General features: G+C 36.8%; 1 protein-coding gene across 1 annotated transcript in view; it reads left to right on the top strand.

Annotated features, from left to right (window-relative positions):
• Positions 1-16594, top strand: part of col14a1a (collagen, type XIV, alpha 1a) — a 192859-nt gene that overhangs the window by 91597 nt on the left and 84668 nt on the right. Inside the window, 4 exon segments of the mRNA XM_059340164.1 lie at positions 1539-1685; positions 4237-4311; positions 8297-8436; positions 12012-12135. Of these exon segments, the coding sequence (XP_059196147.1) occupies positions 1539-1685; positions 4237-4311; positions 8297-8436; positions 12012-12135 (486 nt within the window).

Raw genomic sequence — 16594 nt, 5'->3', positions numbered from 1 at the left:
AAATAATAATGAGTGCGTCGTAATTAATATAAAGTTGATATAAAGTATCTAAAAGGCTTCTATAGTGGCTGACAGGAAACAATGTTTGTTAAAGTTTATTTATTCTCTCATATATATTAGTGGCTATATTTGTTGTCTTAACTATAGTAAAAGTGATTGTTTGCTCAAGTGCTAATGCTAATGTTTGCTATTGTTGGATTCACAAGGTGACCAAGGAATTTTTAACTTGTCAATTTATTAACTTTATGTAAAAAGCAATAGGTGTTTTTGACAAGGTACCTCGGGTAACTCAGTTATACGTAAATCGCCTTCAAAATAAAAGCACTGCGGTTGTATTGATTTCTAATTTCTGGGTAACCTCACGCGGGCCGGATGTGGCCCGCGAGCCGCCTAATGCCCAGGTCTGGATTAGAGACACTACTTCTAAATGTAGAGGAAACATGCACACTAAGTGATGTGTGGACATATTTTCCTCCCTTTTACTGTCAGAAATAGACAGAAAGAAGGAGGAAGACTTCTCTCATCCATCTTCTTTCCTTCACATATTTTCTATTTATCTCTGAGTCTCCGTCCCTCCTGCCTTAGCAGTGACTGGATATTCTAGCAGGAGTTTAAAGATTTGGTTTAATCCATGCAGAGCCAACCAGCTGCTTAAACACCTTCTCAGATGGAAAAGTGTGCTCTCTGTGTGACAGCTGTTTCCCTAAACTTTATTAGCTATGGGTGTTTCCTGTGTGGAGGAGGAGCGAATTTGTCACTCTCCGAGATGAGAGACACATTAGGAAATAGAATTAGACTAATGAAACTGACAAATGGCAGCTATTAGCACATGTGTGTATGTGCTCTCCCACTTTGTCCCTTTTTGGCTGCCAATATAAATTCTCGTTCATTTTAGCTTTTTCCTCTGATGCTGTCCCTCCATGGCTTTTCAAAATAAATTCTCAAGTGTTGCGAAAGTGTTCACTCTCTGCAATCCAAAGGAAATTGACAACAGAAGAGGAAACAAATCAATATTGTGATTCTTTTCATTTTTCATGCGATATAATGTTTGTTTTCCTGCATTGATTTTAACTGCAGAATTATCAAGTTACCTTACTTTTTCGTGCATTCACCCGTGATAAATAAGTTTGATGTATCACAGTCGATATTAACCTGGTTTGTTTTCAAACTTTGTTACAAATAAAATCAATAAAACATAAAGCCTAAAAATGTACTTTTTCTGTGGTTAAAAGGCAAGATTTCCACATCAAGTTTGAATATCCAGATGACCTGAGAATATGATATGTTTCTGCAGCTAACCTTAAATGTGCCCTTGAGCTGGCACTTAACAACCTGACTGCTCCAATAAAGCTGATTCTACTTGGCAGCTCCCAGGCTTGAATTTGATGCAGAACATGACTGAAATCGAGGAAATGTGCTCTGTAAATACAGTTAATGTGAAACAGGCACTTTACACGGATTTGAATTTGTTTGAATTGTATGACTCTTGATCTGAACTTTCCCTGTAAGTCATGTTTTGTGTTGTTGTTTACTTGCAGATGGTCAGAGGCAGGAAGTGAGCCTCGGCGGCGGTGCTTCCAGACAGTGCTTCTTTGACCTCACACCCAGCAGCCAGTACCAGATCAGCGTTCACACCCACATGCAGGAAATGGAGGGACCTTCTGTCTCCATCACTGACATGACGCGTATGTTGCAAAGGTTTTTTACACTGTATATACACTGCAAAAAAAGAAAAGTTGGGTGAACTCAAAATTTCAAGGCACCAAACTTCGATAAAATTTTAAGTTGGACAATTAAACTAAATATTTTAAGTTTTGTTTTTTGAGTCTGCTCAACTCTGAATTCAGATTTTTGTCAACTCAACTGTAAGTTGTACTAACTTATAATTTTACATTGTAATACCTTTTAATCTTTACTTCTGCTAACTTCTGCAATGTGCTGAATTGGCACGATTGTAACGCCGCTATGAAATGTCAGCTAATGTTGCGACCACAATTTTGAGTTAGCATTGATACGCTAATGGCTACTCTTGTAGCTATAACTAGCAGCGCCGCTAGCATCAGTTAGCCGCTAGCTTTCACTATTGACCAAATTTCACCGCTTTCCCACATTTCACAACAAAGAAATAAGAGTTAGCAGAACTATTGTCCCTTGTTGTGAATCCCAACTTAAAGATATAAGTAACAACAACTCACCAACTTGTTTTTGAGCAGACAACTGGCTTGCTTTGTTGTGCTAACTTACATTATTGCCCTAAATGTCAATAATTTATATTTCCAAGTTTTACCAACTTAAATCACTGTTTTAGGCCAAAAAATACAAGTTGGCTTTTTTGCAGTGTACAGGCATAATGTTCTCATGTCTCAGGACGAAAGCAGGTAAGTGGAATATGTTGAGTTTTATCCCATCTATTTCTGTTTTTTATCATCAATTTCAACACATTCAATTCAATGGCTTTATTGGCATGAAACTAAAAAAAAAACAGCAGTAAAATTAGCAGAAACATAAAGTCCAGTATATGACAGATATCTCTCTCTGAGAACATGGAGGCTGCTGTTGCAGTTCATTGGTCAGCTCAGTAGCTGAGGAGAACTGCACAGCTCCAGGGACCAGGAGTGCTCAGCTCACAAACAGGCTTATAGATACACATGTTGAGTAGACAGCTGTCCACTAAATTCAACAGGAAGCTCTTCAAGTTGATTTCAGCAACAGTTATAGGTCCAAAGACAGCCATATTTAATCATGAGGAAAATGTACCTGAATCAAACATGAATTAAATTGTTATGCTAGATAGTCCCTTTCAGATTGATCAAATGTTATAGAGGAATTTTATAACCACATTAAATAATAATGATTGATGCATTAACATGTAAGTAGACTTATTATTTTGTACCTGATGGGGTGGAGCTAATTTGAATACTTTATATGCTGTTCATAATATCACAATGTTATGTTTTGTGATACCGTATCAATTCTCACAAGCACTACTTATTTTAAATTAATAGTTTACATGCAAATATTTTTATCAGGCAGATTGCACAAAAAGTAGTGCTGTGATGCCGGATGTTACAGGTTTTCTGCGTATGGGGGTGTATTCTTTATAATATGACAAGTTTTCCTAAAATTACACGAAAAAAATCTCAACATATTGCCTTGCTTACAGTATTGCAATATTTTATTGAATTGTAACCCCTGTATCATTGTACATATTGTATTGCAAGATTCTTGCCAATTGTTAGGTTGTTTATTCTATAACAATATATGGCATTTAATATGATGATCACATCATTTATATGTCTGCAAACTAACTAAAGATGTCTAGAAGTATTAATAATAGTGCTTTTAAAAATATTCAATGTCGCTTTACAGAATATGCATGAACAAATACAGAGACAGAAAACAGAAAATAAAACAGAAAAGAAAGCTGTTTTGAGAGAAAAGTACATCAACATCAGGAATTAAGTGGTTTTTTGACATGACTGTCTCCTAAACTCCCAAAAATCACTGCACTTAAAGTTAAATTACATTTTTTCACAATCTCACATCACCAAACAGCAAATGTATCTATCTAATCTAATCAAACACATAATTTGTTCATCATCACTTTAGTCACCAACAAGTTCCTGCAGAAGCTGCAGAAACATTTGTTGCGATAACTCTTTCTATTTCGGTGAAGTAGATGATTTAGTTGCTGTACCCTGGTTTGACAGAACCTACTGCTTCCTGCAAAGTAATTGGCTTGGCACTGAGGCATACCTTAACCTGGGGGCTGTTTTGACTCTAAAAAAAAAACTGCCTCTGGTCAGACAGATAGCAGACTGATGAAAATAGTACTCCTGCTGTCCTCAACTTATTGAGGAGAGGAAAAAGAGATGTATAGAAAAAAAGTCGAGAGATAAAGTCTGATTGCTGTAACTGGGTGATGGGAGGAAAGATAAACAGAGAAAAACACAGCAGCTGGATTGCTCATGTACACGTAGGTTGTAAATACACATTGCACTAGAAATCTTTTCTCTATCAAGGCCTAGAAACTCAGCTGTCGGAGGAAGGAAGGAAGAGGATTAGGAAACTTCTCAAGTTAATAGAAACAGGTTTCTGCTGTCTCTCATTGTGCCAGCTTATGGACTGTTAGTGTGTGTGTGGTCGACACATAAACCTGACGGGAGAGCCACTTGTCACTGCCATCGTGATTGATGACCTTGTCTTTTTTTCTTCTCTGTGTGTTTGTGTGTCCAGTGCCAGCGCCCACTCAAGCTCCCACTGAACCCCCCACCACAGAGCCCCCCCCCACCATCCCACCTGCTAAAGAAGGTAACTCTCATTACCTCCGCCAAGGAGGGAAGGTTTTTCGACAGGATTGTCTGCAGGATTAGGGACAAACTGCTTGCCTGATTTTCATGTTTCATATCAAATGGAACTATATATGAACTGCATGAACTGCAACTACATACAGTCATGGAAAAAAATACTAGACCACCCCTGTTTTCTCTAATATCTTGTTCATTTTAATGCCTGGTACAACTAATGGTACATTTGTTTGGACACATATAATGATAACAACAAAAATAGCTGATAAGAGTTTAATTTAAGAGCTGGTATCTAGACATTTTCCATGGTTTTCTTGATAATTATTAATTATTTATATTATTTATTAATTATTTTAATTATTTATAATTATTTTATTTTATTTTATATTGTTACTATTTATTTATTATTACATATTATATATTATATACTGTACTATTATTACAATTATATACCTAGTCACTATTATGTTGCCATCATATCATCAGTATCATTACCATCATCTTACCAACCATCCTACCAACTGATCTGCTTTTTTTAACTTGTGTCCTTGTTCTATTCTGTTTTTTTTCTATTGTTGTTTTTATTTATGCTACCTCAGTATCTTATTCTATTGTATTTTATTGTATTTTATTGTACTTGAATACCGGACTGCTGTGACAACCGAATTTCCCTTCGGGGATGAATAAAGTAATAAAGTAAAGTAAGTAAGTAAGTAAGTAAAGTAAGTAATCTAATAACCAAAATCATTATCAAGAAACCATGGAAAATGGCTAGATATCAGCTCTTAAATTAAACAGCTATTATCAGCTATTTTTGTTGTTATCATTATATTTGTCCAAACAAATGTACCGTTAGTTGTACCAGGCATTAAAATGAACAAGAAATTGAAGAAAACAATGGTCTAATAATTTTTTCTATGACTGTATAAATGTAAACAGAGCGGTAGCTTTGCTCTTAAACATAAAACAATGATCAACAGCACAGTGTCTGTGTGACTATATGTTATGCAAACCATGCACTGGCATGATTTCGAAACAGGAAGCAAAAGTGTTTACTTTTAATAGAGTTGCTTTCTTATGTCACGCTGGACTCGTTTCACAGCTGTGAACTGTGTTTAGTTTCAAAACATCAACAGTGGCCTGGAAGGACCTTTACTGGTGCTATAACTTATGCAGGTTAAATTTAAGATAAGCAAAAAGGGAAAAGGAAAAAAACAACAAAAAAAACGATCAAATGTCTCACACGGGAAATCTATGAGACGTTTACTATATTCCACAATGGCTTTATTGTATGAGCTATACACCAGCCACTGTGGGCTGCAGTTTATGCCAAAATAAAGAAATGCTACTCTAATCCTGGTCTATTAGCTTATTAGCTCAGGCTCAGCAGAGCTAACCTGATCGCTCCCACCCAGCTTCCACTTCAGTGAAGTTTCTGTTACACCAGAGGGCCCGGTCCAATAACTGGGTGAAGCTGTGATGGACAGGTGACATGCCAGGACTCTTAGCAAACTGCATTATGTGCATGTTGGCTTTGTCCTCATAAACATGCAAGCCATAACTTTAACAGTAACACACTATCAGTGGTGGAATGTAACTAAGTACATTTACTCAAGTACTGTACTTAAGTAAAATTTTGAGGTACTTGTACTTTACTTGAGTATTTCCATTTTATGTAACTTTATACTTCTACTCCACTACATTTAGAGGCAAATGTTATACTTTTTACTCCACTACATATAGCCAGCAGCTTTAGTTACTTTTCAGATCGGGATTTAACATGAAAAACATGAAGTTTAAAGTGACATTTTCTAAATTAGATCTCATAAAAGCATATTAAATAGTTAAAATGAGCCCTACCTTGAGAAAATAAAATGCTGCTTATATAAATGCATCAATAATAATTATCAAATCATATATTGAGAATATATTTAACAATCTGAGTGGGGTCATTCTGCAAAACGAGTACTTTTACTTTTGATACTTTAAGTACATTTTGATGCTGATACTTTTGTACTTTTACTGAAGTAAGTTTTGAAGGCAGGACTTTTACTTGTAGTGGAGTAATTTCACAGTGTGGTATTAGTACTTTTACTTAAGTAAAGGATCTGAATACTTCTTCCACCACTGCACACTATTTCCATTTTCTTTACCCAGGAAGCTACACTAAGTGTAAAGTTATTTTCCCTTCCAATGTTTATTGAATCACTTACAAACTAAAATATTATAGGACATTTTTTCAAACTGATTCAAGCTGCAACAGCAAATGACTCATGACATGAAAGAGGCAGAATATTCCGACTGTAGAGGATTTTTCCAAACAAGACAAGCCTAAAAGGTTAGGAACAAAGAGGTTACAAGTTCACTATGTGACCCTCCACCTGCTACCCAGACGATACTCCGCCTCTGTTCCTGTCTGATGGACTCAGGTAAAAAAACAAACTACACAGACATGAACCGACACACCCGCTGAGCCCGTCTGTAAGCATTTCTCTCTAAGTTTCTGACCTTTGTCAGAGCGATGCCTCTGTCTGCAATGACAGGCAACCTTTACTCACGACAGAAGCACAAAGAGACAACAGGGATACAGAAAGCAAAGGTGTGTAAGTGGAAGAGAGATAGACAGTAAGAGAGAAAGGAGGAGAATGAAACAAAGTGATGGACACGAAGAGAAAGAGCTTCAGATATAAAGAAAGACAAATGACAAAGACACAGTATTAACAGACAGAAAGAAATGAGAAAAAAAACAAAGTGACAGTGGTGAGTGGTGAGACTTCAGACAGGAAGTTTGTGTAATATCATCACAGCTTTTATCAGAATGAGCCACATAAAACTGTGTAATCAAAACAATCTCCAGCTGACCTTTAACTTGAAATTTATGACAAGCATGAGAGCTCCTCTTATGAACTTCTCTAAAAAAATACACAATAATAGCATTTGTCCCTAATGAAAAACAATAGCACTAGTATTATTTCAGTATTTCTCTCCTCTCCTCTTCTTATATTTTGTTGCACTTAGTACGACAACCACATTTCCACCCAAATAGTGTTGATACAGTTTAGGTTTTTTACCGGCTTTATAGAGACTGACGTGCTCATGGACAGGGCTTTGGAATTCAGTGAAGAACTGGAGTTTGAAAACTTGTTAAAAACCACACAACAACTTTAGAGCAGTAAAGATAAGGCTACTGGGAGTCATTTAGAAACCTGAGAAGAATAAAAGAAGAAAAGCTGGACCAGGAATATGAATGAGCAGCTTACCTAAGGAGAGAGAAAATACACAAACACACTGGATATATAGCACATTTTGTGGTCAGAAAAATCTGTTTTGAACTTAAGTTTGAGAAAGTGTGCCATACTTTTAATCTTATGAACTCTACAGTGTGCAAGTTAATCTGAGGACCCTGCCTTTGCATATTTACCCTTTTGCAGCCGATGTATATTTGCAGTGCTTTATACTGTGCATATTTACTCAGAGTCTGAATATATTAGGCAGCCAGTTAACATTCAAGTTATGCTTTGTCCTCCGCAGACCTTCAGTCTTTATGAAATTACTTCTTGAAATGAAGAGATGAACTGATCTGCTGACTAAATCTATATATATGTCCTGTCTGTCTGTCTGTCTGTCTATCGTGTGTGTGTGTGTGTGTGTGTGTGTGTGTGTGTGTGTGTCTGTCTGTCTGTCTGTCTGTCTGTCTATCGTGTGTGTGTGTGTGTGTGTGTGTGTCTGTCTGTCTGTCTGTCTGCCGTGTGTGTGTGTGTGTGTGTCTGTCTGTCTGTCTGTCTGTCTGTTGTGTGTGTGTGTGTGTGTCTGTCTGTCTGTTTGTCTGTCTGTCCGTGTGTGTGTGTGTGTGTGTGTGTGTGTGTGTGTGTGTGTGTGTGTGTGTGTGTGTCTGTCTGTCTGTCTGTCTGTCTGTCTGTCCGTCTGGTGTGTGTGTGTGTGTGTGTGTGTGTGTGTGTGTCTGTCTGTCTGTCTGTGTGTGTGTCTAGTGTGTAAGGAGGCCAAGGCTGACCTGGCGTTCCTGGTCGATGGTTCCTGGTCGATTGGAGACGACAACTTCATGAAGATCACACGTTTCCTCTACAGCACCATGGGATCGCTGGATCTGATTGGACCAGATGGCACACAGGTTAGTCATGTGACCACACCCACACCGAAGTCATTTCCAACCTCAGGGAAAAGTAAGAACATGACATGAAAATGCAAATATTTCATCATCAAAACAATAAATACCAGCTGTGATGTGTATTTACGACATTTGCAAAACTTGTTCAATTGAATCAGTCTAGAAAACATTTACATAATATATAGTCCTGTGCAAAAGTCTTAGGCAGGTGTGAAAGAATTGATGCTGGTTTGAAGGTAAAGGGTGGTCACACTAAATATTGATTTGATTTAGATTTTTCTTCTGTTCACTCACTTTGCTTTTTGTGAATTGATCATTTTCTTTTTTTCCCTTGTCTTATTTTGAAAGCATTCTAACTTTACAGCATTTTTTCATACCTGCCTAAGACTTTTGTATAGTACTGTATGTCCTGGGCTTTTATTGTGAAAGGTAAGAACAAAAGAAGTGGATCTGGTATGCGCAGCCTGTGTCAAGGTTGGAAGGAGTAATAAAGTGTGTGGTCTTGGTCTGGACTGTGAAGCAACCGTGGTGTTGTTTTATAAATATAAGGCACAAATCACCCCTCGGCTACAAAAAATATATATTAAAAATATTAGAATTGAGTCTAGACCATACTGGTGTGAACAGTGAGTCTCCTTGGAGTGCTGGTATTCACATTTATGACCACCGCTAGTGGTGCTTGTGTCTAGTCTGAATGTCTGTGTCTAGTAAAAAAAATACTGTATTTCCAGTTTATACAGTACCATAAGTTACCCAGCAGAAATACAAATGTGCCTAAGGCTTTTAATTTTTGCTCACTCGCTTTGTAATTCATTCTCTTTGTTATAGCAATTTCTTTCTGAAATGCATGCTCGGGGGAAATGAAATGTAAAGCAGATGCTGGGGATCTTGCCAAAAGTAGCCACATTGGAAACCATAAAAATGATGAAATAATGAAATGACATATTATCTGTGGGTACAGAACCCATTCAAATAAGAGGGAATGTTGTGAAAATTGTATATTTGTTCATTTTCAAATTGATTTCTTTGGGATAATCCTCCAATAGAAAGACATTATAAACCTCTGCATATTCTACATGAGTTATGAATGTTTCTAGAAACTATGTTTTTCAAGCAAAGCACAGTGCCTAACATATAATTAAACACACAACTATCCAATAACCCATTGACCCCAAGCCACATACTCCATCCTGTGACCTCCATCTTTCATATACTGCAACTCATTTCACTTTCAACTGTTCTGCAAAACAGAAAGGGGTAAAAAGTTTTAATATCCTTACAAATATACACTACTGGTCAAAAGTTTTAGAACACACAAACTTTTGCAGAATTTAATTGAAAATGATGCAGTTTAATGTCTCAGTGTACTCTGAAATTAATGCACATTTGCAAAATTTAAAATTCTTTACTGAGCATGATAGTGTTTGAAAGTAAAAAAAAGATTCAAAATCACATTTTATGTTGGACTAAAGGACTAAAAAAAGACACAAAATGACCAAAAAAAGACACAAAATGACAAAAAAGACACCAAAAGACATAAAATGACCAAAAAAAGACACAAAATGACTAAAAAAAAGACACCAAAAGACACAAAATGACTTACAAAGACATGAAAATAATTCAAAAATTGACAAAATAGCCCAAGACTCCATAGAGTTAAGTTGTTAACCCATTTCTTGTTCCCTGAAAAAGGCCTACTTGTATAATTCTGAAATGTACATTATTTTTTCAGTTTTGGTTAAGCTTACCTTTTTTTATTTACCTCTGGCAGTTCACCACTTACCTTTGTACTCTTTCAAGCTGTTCATTTGACTTGAACTGCTTGAATTTCAATAAAAAACTGGAAAAATTGGGGTGTTCTAAAACTTTTGACCGGTAGTGTATCTAAAACAGACATTCAGTATATAATGGAATAATAGACACAGAATGCTGTATGTCCATAATGAAAGGACGAGAGTGATTGAGCTTTCTGTTATCTGGACGTAACTGACATTTGCCCAAATAATGAATCTTAACTAACCCGAGTGTACTCATCGTCCTTTTGACCCGTGTGGACTCAGCTCATTTATTGTTTGAGGAAGGCTGCTGCTGTTGCCATTAATTGATTCAGGAAGGATGCTTTGGAGCAAAATTTCCCCCAATGTTCTCTGGCCGTCCCCTGACAAATCAGCAGGACCACAGCCTTGTATCTATAGAAAAGTTTAGAAAATCGAGTAGGAACTTTAAATCCCCAGTGAGTCAATCTTAACTTTCTGGAAATAGTTTTTTTTTTAATAGCTGCGCAGAAGTCGATTAAGTTTGCTCATTTGCTGCCATTGTGTTTTGTGCCAGTAAACATTAGTTTTCTGGCAGGAGTGGTGGTCCTAATCAGTTAAGGCTTGATGCATTAAAAGCTGGAATGAAGTTCAGATGGTTCAAACATCCACTAACACACTATCAACTTGATTCTCACCATGAACAATACTTTGAATCACACTCCTGCAGTGAATATTACCTTCTCCACTGCCTCACAGTGTTTCTCATGTATCAGGTCCATCAGTCGTAACTCGGGGCAGTAATTCTGTATTGTCATTGCGAACTAATTTCTTCGTGCTTCTTGCCTGCACGCCCTACTATGTCAGCAGAGCTCAGCTGGTTCATTTGTCACACCGTAGAGGTGCTTTCTAAACCTTTTCCCTTCATTTGTGTAATGTCTGCTGTTACGCAGTTTGCTACCCTCCGTGTGCCCCTTAGCCCTCTGGCAGTAGGCTACCAACAGCAACACACTGGCTGTAATGTGAGAAACTTGGCTGTACAGTAAAGAGAGAGTTGGCTGGTTAATGTAGGCTGCCTTGAGCCAACAACAGCACCATTAGCAGTCTGGAGGTAATGATAGTTGTTTTCTCCTCCTTAGAGTAAGCCAATTAGATTGATGATAGCTCCGATTTGGGATTTATATATACATCTGTACATATATATTGTGTGATTTTTAAACTACTGACTTGCATAAAATAAGGCTGTAGTATTCCAGTTGGACATCATGGCCCTTTACTGAATGTGCTGAATGTGAAAATATTCAGAACACCCGCACTGACCACGTTGAAAAAAGGTTGAAATCTGTGACCTGTTACTGCTTTCACCCATTAAACCATTAAAACGTCACTTGTGTGTGATTTACAGTTCAATTTGTAAAGTATTCACTTTGTGTACACCCACTTTGTATAATTACAGTGTTTCCTTCAGCGAACAAAGGCAGCATCTGTTTAATGCTGTTGTGAAATGCATGAAATGTAGGTGATAATGAGGTGAGCATTCAGTTTTTGGACCCAAAGTGCAAACATTTGGCTTCGTAGAGCTCATATCATGCCACATGGGCTGCTTGGAGCAATTTGGCTTCTTGGTTTTCATTTTGGAGGAAACAGAGTCAAACCTGCACAAACACACACAGTTTGGTGTTGCCTAATGCTAGAATGGATGGCCCAGAAGGAAGAATGATGGTCCAGAAGATGGATAGTTAAGTTGAGTTGACATGTGATGAAAACTTATTTCACTTTTCTGTCTGTCTGTCTGTCTGTCTGTCTGTCTGTCTGTGGCTGCAGGTGGCCATCGCTCAGTTCAGCGACGATGCTCGGACAGAATTCCAGCTGAGTTCCCATAGCAACAAGGAAGCGTTGCTTGAGGCGATTCAGCAGATCAGATACAAGGGAGGAAACACCAAGACAGGTCAGACTATTTGTTATTGGAATATTGTTGTCATAGTTCATGCAAGATACCTACAGATATGATTCAAAAACAGCAATGCATCAAATTCAAAGTGTACAAAAAACAAAAGTTTATTAGTTTGAACATTAAATATCTTATTATAAGTGTTTGTACTGTATTCAGTTGAATGTAGGTCGAAAAGGATTTACAAATCACTACATTCTGTTTTTTTTTTTTTTTAAATCTATGCTTTTCACAGCATCCCAATGCAGATGGAAGTAAAATACTTTATAATTCAAGATTTAGCTCAACCTGTTCACAAAACAATCTCACCACAAGGTCTCCTCGTAGCTGATCTGGAGCCTCGTCAGCCTGATCTGTGTGATTGTAGATGTTGAAATTAAACATTTTTAGGGCACTTCAAAGCTTTTAAAGCAGCAAAGAGAAAGCAGTATTAACACAAGGTTCATTAGTTGCTGATTGGTTGCTGATCTTTGTCCAAATTTCATGACAAATGGGCAAACTTCATATTTTTGGGTGAATCAGAACAGCACGAACAGACCTATTTCCCAGGTTAAGGGATAATGCCCCCAAATGCATTATTCTCCTTATACCATGGTCACTTCCTGAAGAAAAACAAACAAACTTTTTCTTTATATGTGTGATATTACCTTCCCTTGTAACACCTGAGGGTTTGACTAATAGCTGAAAAAATCATTACCATCCCATAAGATTTTGTATGCAATGGAGACGTTGTTTACCAATCCAGTTAATAGGACAAACCTTGAATACAACTTGGCATTAGGAGATATTTCTAGTCCGGCTCAGCAAGCAAGAAAGCAAATCTTATGGTAGCAAGATATCAATAACAATAACTGTGTATGGTTGACTTGTTAGCTTGTCAATGTGTTGCAGTGAATTATAAATGGAGGCTTTGACTTTGCCAGCACAATTTATTTAGGATGTTAATGGAGTTTCACTGGAACTACTTCATAGTTTCCATTATTAGGAATTAATTGACACCCTGCAGTCAGAATCAAGTATTCACCCAGACTATGGTATAATGAGCATTAAACTTTAACTTCCCACACTGCAAAAAAAAGCCAACTCGTATTTTTTGGCCTAAAACAGTGATTTAAGTTGGTAAAACTTGGAAATATAAATTATTGACATTTAGGGCAATAATGTAAGTTAGCACAACAAAGGAAGCCAGTTATCTGCTCAAAAACAAGTTTGTGAGTTGTTGTTACTTATATCTTTAAGTTGGGGTTCACAACAAGGGACAATAGTTCTGCTAACTCTTATTTCTTTGTTGTGAAATGCAGGAAAGCGGTGAAATTCTGTCATTAGCGAAAGCTAGCGGCTAACTGATGCTAGCGGCTAACTGATACTAGCGGCGCTGCTTGTTACAGCTACAAGAGTAGCCATTAGCGTATCAATGCTAACTCAAAATTATGGTCGCAACATTAGCTAACATATCATAGCAGCATTACAATCGTGCCAATTCAGCACATTGAAGTAAGGATGAAAAGTTATTACAATGTAAAATTATAAGTTAAAAAATCTGAATTCAGAGTTGAGCAGACTCAAAAACAAAACTTAAAATATTTAGTTTAATTGTCCAACTTAAAATTTTATCGAAGTTTGTTGCCTCGAAATTTTGAGTTCACCCAACTTTTCTTTTTTTGCAGTGCAGAAACAGTCTTGATGAGCAAACTTAAGGAAAGCTTATTGTGAAATGTGATGTATCTCAGTGAAAATGCCAGTTGTCATTAGTGTCAGAATACTTGTTGAAAGTATCACGTACTGCAGAGAGGAGAGAAGACCTTAATGTCGGTTTGGCTGCACAACCTGCAGTCTGGGGTTGTGACTCTGTTTGTGCCTGTACACACAAGGTGAATGTCAGTGAAGTGTTGATGTGGATTTACAGGTAATTCTGGTTGTTCAGAGGACTTAAACTCCCCTGAAGTCTCAGTCATGGCTCAGTGTCCGTTCAGAGTAATTGTGTCCTTGAGCTTTGCTATCAGCTGCAGGGCTGATCGCACTATCATCTCCCCACTTATCCCTTCCTTCAACTTCTTACACCTCCTTCTCTTCTCCCCTCGCCTCCGTCTCCTCTACACTCTCATCAAAACCCTACTGTCCTCTCCTCCCTTTACTTTATTGCCTCTTGGATTTCCTTTAAAGCATCCTCTCCTTTTTCATTGTTTGCCCTCTCATCCCCTCAGCATCCCTCCATTTTTGTCCCTTATTTTTCATCTTCTGTGTCCTCTTTTATCCATCTTTTCTGTCAAATCCCCCCCATACCTTTTATACACATCCACTGCACTGTCTTGTCATTTAACAGGTGGAAACAGGTGGTGTTTTAGCTGACAGGGCAGTGTGTGTGTGTGTGTGTGTGTACAGCAGAATAGAAAATAAACCATGAAATTTCATCTTCCCCACACAAAGAGAAAGAGGGGGCAGCCAGCTCTCACAAGGTTAGGCTAATGCTCACGGACTCACAATGTCTCCCTCTCCCCTTTTCTCTTTGTCTCTCACCCACACATACATGCACATACACTGCCTCAGCATAAAATTAATCTTCTTCAGTCACTCACACATAATGCCTATTCTTCAGGCTGTCCTTATTTCCTCCAGACACCCACACAGCTTATTGTTTATATATATATGTATATATTTTGATTATATTTTAGTTCATTTAGGACTTTCGGTAACACTTTACAATAACCGACTAAATAATGTTTATAGATGGTTTATAAACCAAGAATTAACATTTACAAAGTATTTAATCTTAAAAAAAATTCAACCAATTTCTTAAAGGTATATGAATCATTTCAAAATCATTAACATACTTAATATGGTGTTAGAAATGTTAAAATGAGTTCAACCAAAACTACTAATAAACTATTAATTATAATTGAATTGTTTGTTAATAGTAAAGTAACTATAAACTTACATTAATATACCATCTATTTGCCATTTATAAATTATTTAGTTAGTTAAACATTAATCAATTATGTATTTACCATTCTAAATGGCCTATATACAGTTTATAAATGATGATTAAACATTAATAAATCTGTTTACCATTTATAAATGATGGTTATTGTAAAGTGTTACCGGACTTTCTTAATATTGCATCCGTATTAAAGATATTATGATCTGTTTATTACAAGATACTTCAGGCTGAAGTGAAGAGTATTTTCTGTTCTTTTCAATGCATTTTTATCCAAATTTTAGTTTTGATATTTTGGCCTTGATGCCAAACTATACAAACACACAGACTGAGCTCGATATTCTGTGCCTAAACCTCCTTACTCACATCTTACTCCTCTGGTCCATTTAGAGATGGATCAGTAGTTTCTCTGGCTTTCCAAAATGACTGAGGCTTTCATTACAACCCTAAAGTTCGTACTCCAAACCCAAACTTTTCCTTTTTTTCATTCTTAAACCTCAGCTTCTCCTCAGAGACCCTATCTGGGCCCCTGACTGGGTCTAAATCCCCCAAAGCCCTCAATAAAAAAACTGTAACTTTCTGCCTCTTTAACCCTGAGCCTCTGGCAGATATTATATGTGTGGATACAACTGCTAGCCAAAAAGAAACCCCACGGCTTTAATGCCTTTTTAATGCTTTTACTGTAAATAGCTGGATTAATTTATATCTTCTGTCCTATAGCCCTCGGGTCAAGCAAACACGTTGAAAATACATTTTAAAGTGTGCTCAAAACTGAACATAGATCCAAAGTAAAGTTACAAAGCCCTTGTCAGCTCCACAGGATTTTTCTTCCCTTTTTAACTCAGGATGGGATCAAAAGTTTGGTCTTATGTTTGCATGTGGGTTTCTGTATGTCTGCAGATAATTTTGCATATAGGGCTGCCCCCTCTTAGATGATTAATCCACTAATTGGTCATTTTGGTCGAAGTCTACTAAGATTTCTTTTATCAATTAGTATTTTTTTTATTTTTTATCCTGAATGACTTATTTCAAATCAAATCAAATCAACTTTATTTCTAGAGCCCTTTAAGACAAAGTGCTGTACATGGCAGGACAGACCAACAATAAAAACAAAACAAGCAAAAACAACTAAAACAAAGCGAGTCTCATGCTGGGTAAAAACCAACAAATAAAAGTGGGTTTTAAAATGAATCTCAATTTTAAAATTAGTCTTAATTTAAAAAAAAACACAAAGAATAAATAAAAACAAATAAAAACAGAACAAAGGCTCATGTTGAGTTAAAAGCCAGTGAATAAAAATGGGTTTTAAGATTTCTTTAAAAAAAAAAAAATTCCACAAAATGTAAGAGCACATCCTTTTAAATTTAAAGTGGTGCTTTTGCCTGATTCTTTGTGAGGAAATGTATCTGTTGATAAACCATCTAACTCAACAGTAAAAGGCATTTCTGGCAGTCGAATAGGCTTAAAACAAGCCTTACCTTGTCTGTTGCAGCTAGGCCACATTTTGGCTTTTGTTGTTTG

The sequence above is a fragment of the Centropristis striata genome, chromosome 8, assembly GCF_030273125.1.
Source record: "Centropristis striata isolate RG_2023a ecotype Rhode Island chromosome 8, C.striata_1.0, whole genome shotgun sequence".
NCBI classification, from domain to species: domain Eukaryota; kingdom Metazoa; phylum Chordata; class Actinopteri; order Perciformes; family Serranidae; genus Centropristis; species Centropristis striata.
The sequence above is the reverse complement of the archived record's forward strand: the minus strand, read 5'-3'. Positions and strand labels throughout refer to the sequence as shown.